The sequence below is a fragment of the Sus scrofa genome, chromosome 13, assembly GCF_054392235.1.
Source record: "Sus scrofa isolate SSC_HxYL_T2T_F1_AM1 chromosome 13, Sscrofa_HxYL_maternal_Yorkshire_Landrace_v2.0, whole genome shotgun sequence".
Lineage (NCBI taxonomy): Eukaryota > Metazoa > Chordata > Mammalia > Artiodactyla > Suidae > Sus > Sus scrofa.
The window spans coordinates 54,106,318-54,119,998 of record NC_139395.1 but is presented as its reverse complement, the minus strand read 5'-3'; the positions used below and the strand labels follow the sequence as shown (position 1 = coordinate 54,119,998).

At 37.1% G+C, this 13,681-nt stretch overlaps 1 protein-coding gene across 1 annotated transcript in view; it reads left to right on the top strand.

The window, feature by feature from the left end:
• DNAH12 (dynein axonemal heavy chain 12) overlaps positions 1–13,681 on the top strand; it is a 246,824-nt gene that overhangs the window by 110,368 nt on the left and 122,775 nt on the right. Inside the window, exons 36-38 of the mRNA XM_084988686.1 lie at positions 3,957–4,076; positions 5,922–6,110; positions 8,776–8,927. Of these exons, the coding sequence (XP_084844812.1) occupies positions 3,957–4,076; positions 5,922–6,110; positions 8,776–8,927 (461 nt within the window). The remainder of the gene's footprint in view (positions 1–3,956; positions 4,077–5,921; positions 6,111–8,775; positions 8,928–13,681) is intronic.

Genomic DNA, 13,681 nt, shown 5'->3' with positions numbered 1-13,681 from the left:
CTTTATTTTGTTGAGGAAATTTAAGTCATTCTCTGAAGCCTTAGCCCACTGAACAAGTCCAGGGATTGAACCCACGTACCAGTTGGTTTGTTAACCACTGAGCCATGATAGGAACTCCAAGACCCTTTTTCCTAATAAGATCACCTTTGTGGCTTCCTGGAGTTAGGATGTAGACATATCTTTCAGGGGACCACCACGCATGTACACTCATACGTATATTAGTTACTTACATATAAATAAATATATTAATATAGAGAACAGAAAGGGGGTATTCTGTAGATTTTCATCCTAAAATACTGTTTTGGAGATAGTAAAAATATCCTGCATAAAAGAAAATAAAACAGTTCTGCTTTATGAAGACTCTATACAATGTCTCATATAGAAAATATACAGATAATCATTTTTCAGTTTTTAAAATTTTAAGCTGTAATAGTGTATGTTGTAAATACTACAAAATTGACTTCATCTTCACTTCATCTTCACTCTTTCTGATTAGTGATATTTTCTTTTCATAATTCATTCCCATATTTTCCACATTCAGTTAGTCCCCAACATCTGTTGATTTTTCCCTCATTGCTAACTTTTATATTTGTACTCTCCTCTCCATTGCAGTTCCTCTAATCATCCCCCTTCTTCCTATTATACTATCTTGAGTTCTGACCTTTATCATTTCCTACTTAAATCAATACAGTAAGGCTACTCTGATCCAGTCTACTTCCTGCTATCAGAATGATGATTCCAAAACACAAATTCATTCCATTTACTCAACTTGGAAGCCTCTTCCCCCTACCATGGCATCTTAACATAGTCTATAAAGCCTTTAAAGATCTGATCCCTGTCTGCTTATAAGGTTTTTGTTTGTTTGTTTTGCAATTGAATTTTTTTTCATTTCTTAAAGTTTTTTTTGAAGTATGATTGATTTACAATGTTGTGATAATTTCTGCTGTTCAACAAAATGATTCAGTTATACACATATGCACAATCCATTCTCTTTCAGATTCTTTTCCCACATCGATTATCACAGAATATTGGGTAGAGTTCCCTGTGCTATATAGCAGGTTCTTGTTGGCCAATCAATCCATATACCTCAGTGTGCGTATGCCATTCCCAAACCCCCAGTCGATCCTTCCTCTGTCCCCTTTGGTAATCATAAGTTTTTCAAAGCCTGTGAGTCTGTTTCTATTCTGCAAATAACTTCATTTGTATCCTTTTTTAGATTCCACATATAAGTGATATTATATGATGTTTGCCTTTGTCTAACTTCACTTAATGTGGTAATCTCTAGGTCCACCCAAGTTGCTACAAATGGCATTATCTCATTCTTTTTTATGGCTGAATATAGTCCACTCTATATGTGTGCCACATCATCATAATCCATTCCTTTTTTGATGGACATATAGGCTGCTTCCATGTCTTGGTTATTGGCATTAGTGCTGCAGTGAACTTTGGAGTTCATGTACCTTTTTGAATTATGGTTTTCTCTGCATAGATGCCCAGGAGTGGGATTATTGAATCATATGGTAATTCTATTTTTAGTTTTTTTTTGAGGTTCCTCCATACTGTTTTCCATTGTGTTTGTACCAATTTACATTCCTCCCAGCAGTATAAGAGGATTCCTTTTCTCTGCACCCTCTCCAGCATTTATTTTTGGTAGACTTTTTGATGGTGGTAATTCTGGCTGGTGTTAAGGTAGTAGCTCATAGTAGTTTGATTCGCATTTCTCTAATAATTAATGATGTTGAGCATATTCATTTTGTTTTTGGCCATCTGTTTATCTTCTTTGGAGAAATGTCTGTTTAGATCTCCTACCCACTTTTTGATTGGGTTGTTTTTTTTTTTATTTTGAGCTATAGAAGGTGTTTGTATATTTTTAAGATGAATCCCTTCTCAGCTGCTTCTTTTTTTTTTTTTTTTTTTTTTGTCTTTTTTTTGCTATTTCTTTGGGCCGCTCCCACGGCATATGGAGGTTCCCAGACTAGGGGTCAAATCGGAGCTGAGGCCACCGGCCTACACCAGAGCCATAGCAACGCTGGATCCGAGCCATGTCTGCAACCTACACCACAGCTCACAGCAACGCCGGATCGTTAACCCACTGAGCAAGGGCAGGGACCGAACCCGCAACCTCATGGTTCCTAGTCGGATTCGTTAACCACTGCGCCACGACGGGAACTCCTCAGCTGCTTCTTTTGCACATATTTTATCCCATTCTGTGGACTGTCTTTTCATTTCATTTAGGGTTTCCTTTGCTGTGCAAAAACTTCTAAGTTTAATTAGGTCCCATTTGCTTTTTTTTTAGTTTTTGTTACTCTAGGAGTTGAATCTGAAATGATACTGCTGAGGTTTATGTCAGAGTGTTCTGCCTCTGTGTTCCTCTAAGAGTTTTATAGTATCTGGTCTTATATTTAAGTCTTTAATCTTTTAAGATTATTTTTTTATATGGTAATAGAGAGTGCTCTAATTTCATTCTTTTGCATGTAGTTGTTCAGTTTTCCTAGTACCACTTATTGAAGAGATGGTCTTTTCTCATTGTATATTCTTGCCTCCTTTGTCATAGGTTAGTTGAACATAGGTGTGTGTGTGTTTATTTCTGGGTTTTCTATCCTGTTCCAGTGATCCCTTTTTGTGCCAGCACCATACTGTTTTGATGACTATTGTTTTGTAGTATAGTCTGAAGTCAGGGACCCTGATTCCTCCAGTTCCATTTTTCTTTCTCAGGATGGCTTTGGCTATTCAGGGTCTTTTGTGTTTCCATACAAATTTAAATGCTTTTTTGTTCTAGTTCTGTGAAAAAATGCCATTGGTAATTCAGTAGGGATTGCATTGAATCTGTACATTGCCTTTGGTAGTATAGTCATTTTGACAATATAGATTCTTTCAATCCAAGAGCATGGTATATCTTTCTATCTGTTTGTGTCACTTTTGATTTCTTTCATCAGTGTCTTAGAGTTTTCAGAGTACAGGTCTTTTACCTCTTTAGGTGGGTTCAATGCAGTGGTAAATGGGATTGTTCCTTCCCCTAATTTCTCTTTCTGATCTTTCATTGTTAGTGCATAGAAAAGTGATAGATTTATATGTATTAATTTTGTATCCTGCAACTTTAACAAATTCATTGATGAGCTCTAATGGTTTTCTGGTAGGATTTTCTATGTACAGTATAATGTCATTTGTAAACAGTGATAGTTTTACTTCTTCCTTTCTAGTTTGTATTCCTTTTATTTCATTTTCTTCTTAGGCTTTATTTCTTGCCATTTCTCTTTCTCTTTCACATCCTAAAAAAACCCTTTAATACTCTTTGTCCACTCATATTTCCATGTCTGTGTATATGTAGTTTCCCCTGCCTTGAATATTATTTCCTTCTGCTATCTCATACTTCCCTTCCAAATTCAACTCAGCTATTACTTCATCTGGAAAACCTTCCTTGATTTTCCTCTCCCATTTTGCTCCTTGTCTTCCTTCCTGGATCTGGGCTAATTGTTTATCCTGAGTAGTCTAGTAGCCTCCCACCACCCTGGGACTTACTCCATCATGTCATTATTATACCATATTATTTAATCCATTTAATGTCAAAATCACTTCTTTTCAGAGATTGTGTGTTTCGTTTCAAATCTCCTAGCCTGGTATATAGTATGTTGTGTTTTTGATAAATGTTTGTTGAATAGATGAGTAAATGGGTCTCATAAACTTCAGTACTACTATCTCTTAAACATTGTTTATTCTCTTACTAGTTTTCATTTCTCAGAGAATTTAGAATAAAAATATGTTTTGCACAACTGTGTAATATGTTAGACTGAAACATTTGAGAGATTTTATCATGCCTACACTTTAAATTCTTAAATTTTAAATTTTATAAAGGCCTTATGAAAAATATGTTTTTTATTTTTTTAAATGAAACATTTATTGTCTTTTATAATCCAAATAAGATGAAAGTAAAGTGTCTTATTCTTTTTATTTTGAAGGAACTGATTCCTACAAGCGATAGCAATGTGGTTGTATCTCTCACACGCCTCTTTGAAGTACTGTTGTGTAACGTGGTAGAAAATGATCCTACCAGCAAGCATATTCGTGTTTGGATTATGGTTAGTTTTATACTTAATGTGGTTTTTAATTATAGAGTAAAATAAGTCTATGACAAATGATGCTTATATTGTGAAAGACATTGCAATATCCAGAGCTGTTTTTTGTTAGGTACCAAAAGAATACCCAAACACATTAAAGTTACTCTGACTTGGAATTCTGATTTAAAAAACAATTTGGAGAAAGTAAAATATGTCAGAATGAATCAAAACACCTTATAAGAGATTGTAATTTGATAAATAACAAGGTGACTTAATGTTAAACCAATATGAACTTCAGGTGAATTGATCTTGTCTAAATGTTAAGCTAGGGTGTAGGCTGCAACAAATTGGCTATCAAAGACTAGGAGCAGACATTCAACCAGCTGGGTAGAGCACTGGAGGCAGAATCCAGAGAAGATATAGGTAGGAAGGAAGGAGCCAGTGATCCAGGTTAGCTAACATCTAAGAGTCAGAGAATGCCAAAGAACAGAGCTCTAAGGGAGTCAAGGAAAGAGATGCTCCATTCTCTTCCCTGGTCTGTGCTACTTTTCCTATCCACCACCTTACTCCCAAATGCTTTGATCTCCTCTATTCAGTCTATCTTCTCTTCTACTCTAAGGTAATAGCAGTTCCCTCCCATTGTTTTCCTTTCACTTGGTTGCCATAGAAAAATTTCCTTTAAAATATATTTGATGGATTTTCTAACTTGGCAAGGGATGTACCAAGAGCAAAATTCAAAAGACAAAAGTAGGGTTTCCATTCATACCAGTCCCCCAGCCACCCTCAAACCACTATTACCAGTGCCTCATGTAGCCATAAAGATATTTGATGCATATTCTCTTTTATAAGTAAACTTTTTTTTTGTCTTTTCTAGAGCCACACCCATGGCATATGGAGATTCTCAGGGTAGGGGTCTAATTGGAGCTGTAGCCACTGGCCTATGCCAGAGCCACAGCAACGCGGGATCCTAACCATCTACCACCTACACCACATCTCATGGCAACGTGGGATCCTTAACCCACTGAACGAGGCCCGGGATCAAACCCGCAACCTCATGGTTCCTAGTCAGATTCCCACTGAGCCATGATGGGAACTCCAGTAAACATTTTTAATATATGTCAGCATACATGCTGATTTGCATTTTTTTCTCACAATATTTTGAAGATCTTTCCATGTGAGAATTGGGTTACCTTTTTTTTTTTTTTTAACAGATGCACATATTTCAGTGTATGTAGCATATTCTAATTAAGCTGACCTTTATTGGGAGTTCCCATCGTGGCTCAGTGGTAACGAACCCGGCTAGTATCCATGAGGACAGGGGTTTGATCCCTGGCATTGCTCAGGGTGTTAAAGGATCTGGTTTTGTCATAAGCTGCAGTGTACGTCACAGACACAGCTTGGATCTGAGCTATGAATCTGAGTGTAGACTGGCATCTACAGCTCTGATTCGACCACTAGCCTGGAAACTTCCATATGCCATAGTCATAGCCCTAAAAAACACAAAAATCAATAAAGCTGACCTCTATTAAATAACTTTTGCATTTCTTAAGATATTTTGCTACAAAAAAACAGTGCTGCAGTGATATTCTTGTATATATATCATTTTAACTGGTGAGAACATATCTGAGGATAAACTCTTAAAAGAGAAACTCCTAGGTCATTTGGCCTGAGCATTTTCAGTTTAGTTACACAGTGCCAGAGAAATGATTCTTTATGTGATTGACATGTGCTTCATTCCACTTTATTTGTAGATCTGACCATTCCAGATAAGTTAACTAGGACCTAATATATTAAATTTAGTTAATCTATTAAAATTTTCTTTTACATAATTAATATACATTAAACTTTTTTTTTTAAAACCAACAGGCTTGCTTTATATTTTCTTTGATTTGGTCCATTGGAGGAAGTTGTGATACAGATGGTCGCCTTGTTTTTGACATTTACATACGATTAGTCATCCAGGGAAAAGATGAAAACAACCCAATACCTGACTCTGTGGGTAAATGGGAATGCCCCTTTGATGAAAAAGGCCTAGTCTATGACTACATGTATGAGGTATGATATAAAATTCTTGTTATGATAAGCTATAAAACACAAAGTCTTAGATCAGCATTCAAAACTGGGTTCCCATTTTAAAGTTACTTTGACTCCTGTGGTTAGTATCTTAATACCTTCTCTCTAGTTTCTCCTCCTATAACTTGTGGATAGTATAGATAAACTCACCTTATGAATAGTTTATAATTTAAATTAAATCCATTTTCTCAAATTTATTTTATTTTATTTTTTTTATTTTATTATTCTTTTTCTTTTTAGAGCCACACCTGCAGCGTATGGATGTTTCCAGGCTAGGGGTCAAATTGGAGCTGCAGCTGCGAGCCTGCACCACAGCCACAGCAATGCTGGATCCTAGCCACACCTGCAACCTACACCACAGCTTGTGGCAATGCCAGATCCTTAACCCACTGAGAAAGGCCAGGGATTGAACCCATATCCTCACAGACACTGCATTGGGTTTTTAACCCATTGAGCCATAACAGCAACTCTTATTTTCTCCAATTAAAAAAAATTTCACAAAAGATTCTTTTATTTATTTTATTGTCTTTTATTGTCTTTTTAAGGCTGCACTGTGGCATGTGGATGTTACCAGGCTAGGAATCGAATCAGAGTTGTAGCCAGTGGCCTACACCACAGCCACAGCAATGCCATATCTGAACCACATCTGTGGCCTATACCACAGCTCATGGCAACATCAGATCCTTAACCCACTGAGTGAGGCCAGGGTTCGAACCTGCGTCCTTATGGATACTAGTCAGATTCATATCACTCTTGAGCCACAATGGGAACTCCAAAGATTCTTTTAAACAGCAAGCATTTGCATAATCATTTGACTCATGGAAATTTTACTTCACAGAGCAGTAAGATCAAGGTATATAAAAAAGCAAACCTGGGAGTTCTCTTGTGGCACAGCAGATTGAGGATCAGGCATTGTCACTGTAGTGGATTGGGTTGCTGCTGTGGAAAAGCTTTGATCCTTGGTCAGGGAAGTTTCATATACTGCAGGTGCCCCTCTACACCCCCATCCCCAAAAATGCAAACCTGGGAAGGCAACTGGCTAGCAGAGCCAGGACTTGAACCCAGCTCTGCTGATTGCCAGTGCAGTAACCTTTTCCTAAAGCCATGCTAACAAAGAATTTTAAGAATGTGACCAGACAGAGAGTATTGTCTTCATTAGTTACAATGGGAACTCAATATAATAATCTCTAAAAAGTCAAGTTTTTATAACAAGTATATTCTTTAAAAATTGAAGGTAAATACCAAAGCATCCAGCTTAAAAAGGTAGAGGTAGTTGGTGCTAGAGAAGAGAAAATGAGAAATTGAAACTGCTGTTTTTCCCTAGCCCTGAAAAACTTTTCACTCCAAAATATATGCATATATAACTTTGATAAAAATAAAAGCTAAAACTAAGAAATTAAGAATATGAATTACTAAAGAAATATTTACCCAAACTTGCAAAATTACGATCATCCAGATATAAACCACATACACACACAATTTGCTAGAAAATATTTAAAGTTTCTTAGATGCCAGCCATAGCACTGGAGCAGGGTCCAAGAGACCTCCTTCGTTGCCAGATGTTAACTCTTTTGTTTCTTGATGATGAGAAGCCTTTGAATCTCCAGGGAAGGACAAGACAAGCTAGAAAGGAAGATACCTGTGTGGGGGAGGGTAGGTTAGGGAGGCACTCAGGATGTCAGGACAGCAGCTATTTAGCTCCTGGTACAAAAGAATTTCAGTATTGTAATAATCAGTTTATCTATTATGATATGTCCTGGCTGAATATCAGCCTGGATCAAAATACCAAAGAGAATAATCTTAGAGAAAGAAATATAATGAGTTGATTTGATATTTTATTTCTAGTGAGGTTATTACCCATTTACTTTACAATACGAAAACATGAAGCCAAAGTCCCATCAATTGTAACTTCAGCCACATCAGAGTACCTCTCAAATACATTCTTGATATATGCACAAGGACATCCTGAAGACGTTTTGGAAAGATTAGAGTGTTAAGAGGACATAGAGGCAAAAATATCTGAAATTTGATTTATGTTGAATTTGTAATAACTAAGTTTCATTAAGTTCTTCAGGTTATTGAAAAAGAAAACCAGGAGTTCCCGTCGTGGCGCAGTGGTTAACGAATCCGACCAGGAACCATGAGGTTGCGGGTTCGGTCCCTGCCCCTGCTCAGTGGGTTAAGGATCCGGCGTTGCTGTGAGCTGTGGTGTAGGTTGCAGACGCGGCTCAGATCCTGCGTTGCTGTGGCTCTGGCATAGGCCGGAGGCTACAGCTCTGATTTGACCCCTAGCATGCGAACCTCCATATACCGCAGGAGCGGCCCAAGAAATAGCAAAAAAGACAAAAAAAAAAAAACCAAAAAAACAATCTAAAGCAATGGCAATACTGGATCCTTAACCACTAGGTCATGAGGGAACTCCAAAAATTGTGTATTTTTTACATTAGATGGTGAATTCATGGGTTCTTATTAATCTGCTTCATGACTTAAATATGTTATATACATTATTTTAGATGAATAATATTTCACAGTAAGAAGGAGAGAAAGACAAAGTTTTTAGAAGCAAATATGATAACTGTCTTAAAAAGAGCCTTTTTAGATAGCAGGTGCATCGTTATAATATTTTAAAGCTTATGTTCTCTTGTAGTTGAAAAATCGAGGTCGCTGGATCCACTGGAATGAATTAATTAAAAGTACTAATTTAGGAGATAAACGTGTCAAGATTCAAGACATCATAGTTCCTACAATGGACACAATTAGATATACATTTCTAATGGATTTGAGTATTACCTATGCAAAGTAAGAAACTCTGCTATAAACATGCACTTAAAACATGACAGTGCCTTTCTAATAGGTTCACAGAATTTTTGAATTAAACTTTTGAGGTTATTCACTTTCAGATAACTGAGACCCTGAGTGACTAATTGATGTTTCTGTAGTGACATCTGTCACTTGAGGTAAACCTGGAATCCAGGTTTCCTATTACCCACTCCAAATCTTTTGCCATCATACTTTGTTGCCTCATAAGCCACTTTTTATTTCTTTTATTTGTAATAGTGGACAAAAAGTCCAGTGCTACTATTAAAAAGGTATGCATTTTATTCAAATGTTCACCGTACTCCTGAGAGATCAGACTAACCATGACCCACATTCTCCCATTATATTTAGCATTTTTCATATGTTGTGTGCCAGTTCTTTATAACTTAGCATGAATATAAAGCACTCAGACTTAAATCAGAAGAGTGCATTATAAAAGATGAAAAGCCTAGCATGTACCATAGGCATAAACATACCAATTTTCTTAATAACACTTTTATGGTTATTTTGCTTTTAAAACACTAGCATAATTTATAATTAATTTTGTGTGTGTGTGTGTCTTTTTGTCTTTTCCAGGGCTGCCTGCAGCTTATGGAGGTTCCCAGGGTAGGGGTCTAATCGGAGCTGTAGCGGCTGGCCTATGGGATCCTACCACCTACACCACATCTCATGGCAACACGGGATCCTTAACCCACTGAGCGAGGCCAGGGATTGAACCCACAACCTCATGGTTCCTAGCCGATTCCCTAACCACTGAGCCACGATGGGAACTCCTATAATTAATATTATTTAAACTAGACAAGCTTACATAATATGCATGCAGGTCATGATTTGTTTTTTGGATGAAGACTCTGTTTCTGAGTGAATTTTGTGACAATTTTGTTTAATTTTTTTTAAATAAAAGTAACTTAGGAAACATTTTATCTCTTTTGTATAGTTGTATTTTTGTATTTAAAGGCTAATATTATTTTTTTAATTTTATTTATTTTTTTATATAATGATTTTTTTCCATTATAGCTGGATTACAGTGTTCTGTCAATTTTCGACTGAACAGCAAGGTGACCCAGTCACACATACATATATACATTCTTTTTTCTCACATTATCATGCTCCATCATAAGTGACCAGATATAGTTCCCAGTGCTATACAGCAGGATCTCATTTTTTATCCATTCCAAAGGCAACAGTTTGCATCTATTATCCCAAATTCCCAGTCACTCCAACTCCCTCCCCCTCCCCCTTGGCAACCACAAGTCTCTTCTCCAAGTCCATGATTTTCTTTTCTGTGGAAAGGTTCATTTGTGCTATACATTAGATTCCAGATATGTGATATCATATGCTATTTGTCTTTCTCTTTCTGACTTACTTCACTTAGTATGAGAGTCTCTAGTTCCATCCATGTTGCTGCAGATGGCATTATTTTGTTCTTTTTATGACTGAGTAGTATTCCATTGTGTGTATATACCACATCTTCTTGATCCATTCATCTGTTGATGGACATTTAGGTTGTTTCCAGGTCTTGGCTATTGTGAATAGTGCTACAATGAACATAGGGGTGCATGTATCTTTTTGAATTATAGTTTTGTCTGGATATATGCCCAGGGGTAGGATTGCTGGATCATATGGTAGTTCTATATATGGTTTTCTACGGTACCTCTGTACTGTTTTCCATAGTGGTTGTACCAATTTACATTCCCACAAACAGTGTAGGAGGGTACCATTTTCTCCACACCCTTTCCAGCATTTGTTATTTGTGAACTTATTAATGATGGCCATTCTTACTGGTGTGAGGTGATACCTCATGGTACTTTCGATTTGCATTTCCCTAATAATCAGTGATGTTGAGCATTTTTTCATGTGCTTGTTGGCCATGTGTACACCTTCTTTGGAGAAATGTCTATTCAGGGCTTTTGCCCATTTTTCCATTGGGTTGTTGGCTTTTTTTGCTGTTGAGTTGTATAAGTTGTTTGTATATTTTAGAGATTAAACCCTTGTCTGTTGCATCATTTGAAACTATTTTCTTCAATTCTGTAAGTTGTCTTTTTTGTTTGTTTGTTTGTTTCCTTAGCTGTGCAAAAGCTTGCCGGTTTGATTAGATCCCACTGGTTTATTTTTGCTTTTTTTTTCTGTTGCCTTGGGAAACTCACCTGATAAAACATTTGTAAGGTTGATGTCAGAGAATGTTTTGTCTGTGTTCTCTTCTAGGAGTTTAATGGTGTCTTGCCTTATGTTTAACCCTTTAAGCCATTTTGAATTTATTTTTGTGCATGGTGTGAGCGTGTGTTCCAGTTTCATTGATTTACATATGGGTGTCCAGTTTTCCCAGCACCATTTGCTGAAAAGACTTTTTCCCATTTTATATTCCTGCCTCTTTGGTCAAAGAAAACTTCCTTAGGCAGTAAAGGGTCTCATCAACTCTGGGGAATTCCTACTACAGGAATTCTTTTGTTTCATGAACCATTTGTCAGAATAATTTTTTTTTTCTCTTTATTTATTTATTTTTTTTAATTTTATTTTCCCACTGTACAGCAAGGGGGTCAGGTTATCCTTACATGTATACATTACAATTACAGTTTTTCCCCCACCATTTCTTCTGTTGCAACATGAGTATCTAGACATAGTTCTCAATGCTATTCAGCGGGATCTCCTTGTAAATCTATTCTACGTTGTGACTGATAAGCCCAAGCTCCCGATCCCTCCCACTCCCTCCCCCTCCCATCAGGCAACCACAAGTCTCTTCTCCAAGTCCATGATTTTCTTTTCTGAGGAGATGTTCATTTGTGCTGGATATTAGATTCCAGTTATAAGTGATGTCATATGGTATTTGTCTTTGTCTTTCTGGCTCATTTCACTCAGTATGAGATTCTCTAGTTCCATCCATGTTGCTGCAAATGGCATGATGTCATCCTTTTTTATGGCTGAGTAGTATTCCATCGTGTATATATACCACATCTTCCGAATCCAATCCTCTGTCGATGGACATTTGGATTGTTTCCATGTCCTGGCTATTGTGAATAGGGCTGCAATGAACATGCGGGTGCATGTGTCTCTTTTAAGTAGAGCTTTGTCCGGATAGATGCCCAAGAGTGGGATTGCAGGGTCATATGGAAGTTCTATGAATAGATTTCTAAGGTATCTCCAAACTGTTCTCCATAGTAGCTGTACCAGTTTACATTCCCACCAACAGTGCAGGAGGGTTCCCTTTTCTCCACAGCCCCTCCAGCACTTGTTATTTGTGGATTTATTAATGATGGCCATTCTGACTGGTGTGAGGTGGTATCTCATGGTAGTTTTGATTTGCATTTCTCTTATAATCAGCGATGTTGAGCATTTTTTCATGTGTTTGTTGGCCATCTGTATATCTTCCTTGGAGAAATGTCTAGAATAATTTTTTTAAGTGAATAAGTACAAACATAGGATTAAAAAAGAAAAAACATATTAAAATATATTTATTAAAATTCATTTATTAAAATAGTGAAATAAGTTTTAGCTACTGTAGTAATACATATGCTTCTTTATTAACACATTAAATAATAAGATATAGCAAGTAAGTCTGATGGTTATGATAATTTTGAAGATGTAATGGGAACAGTGATATTTTAGAGATATCTTTGACAACTATAATATTTAGTGAAAATTTTTTTCTTGTCTTTTCTAGGGCTTCGCCCATAGCATATGGAGGTTCCCAGGCTAGGGGTGTAATTGGAGCTGTAGCCGCCAGCCTACGCCACAGCCACAGCAATACCAGACCTGAGCCATGTCTGTGACATACACCACAGCTCACAGCAACTCCAGATCCTTAACCCACTGAGCAAGGCCAGGGATGGAATCAGCAAACTTATGGTTTCCTAGTGGGACTTGTTAACCACTGCGCCATGATGGGAGCTCCGAGTGTAATATCTATGGTTTTTATTGATGACAAAAATACATGTACTATTATAAATTGTTCTGTTTTAGTTAAGGGTAGTGAAAGTCAAGACAGAAACTTTATGTCATCCAAGGTCACAGACTCTGAATACTGCCTAAGAATTTCTTCAGTTTGGTCCATGGACCTGAAGTTAAGGCAGGCTTTTATTTATTAAAATTATTTTAATGAATAGTTTTCAATAATTTGTTACTCGGAGTACAAAATGTAGATGAATTCTCAGGTATCACTTTAGTTCTAAATTATCTGTTTTTTTATAGTATAAATTTTATGTTTATACTTTAATGATAATTTTAAAAATTAATATTATCATAATTCAGGTCATATAGTTGACTCTTTATCCCTGAATACTGCTGCTCAGTTTTATTTTTTATTTTTTATTTTATTTTTTTGTCTTTTTGCTATTTCTTTGGGCCGCTCCTGCGGCATATGGAGGTTCCCAGGCTAGGGGTCGAATCGGAGCAACGCGGGATCCTAGCTGCGTCTGCAACCTACACCACAGCTCAGGGCAACGCTGGATCGTTAACCCACTGAGCAGGGGCAGGGACCGAACCCACCACTGCGCCACTACGGGAACTCCTGCTGCTCAGTTTTAGTGCCAGCTTTCATATTTATCTTTATGTATTGTGTGGTGCCAAGTTATTACTCAAAGTGACAGTATTTTCTTTTCTTTCTTTCTTTTTTTTTTAATGGCCTTATTTGCATCATGGGGAAGTTCCTGAGCCAGGGATTGAAGCTCAGCCCACAGCTGCTGATCGTCGCTGAAGCTGTGGCAGTGTGGGATCCTTTAACCCTGAGTCAGACTGGAGAT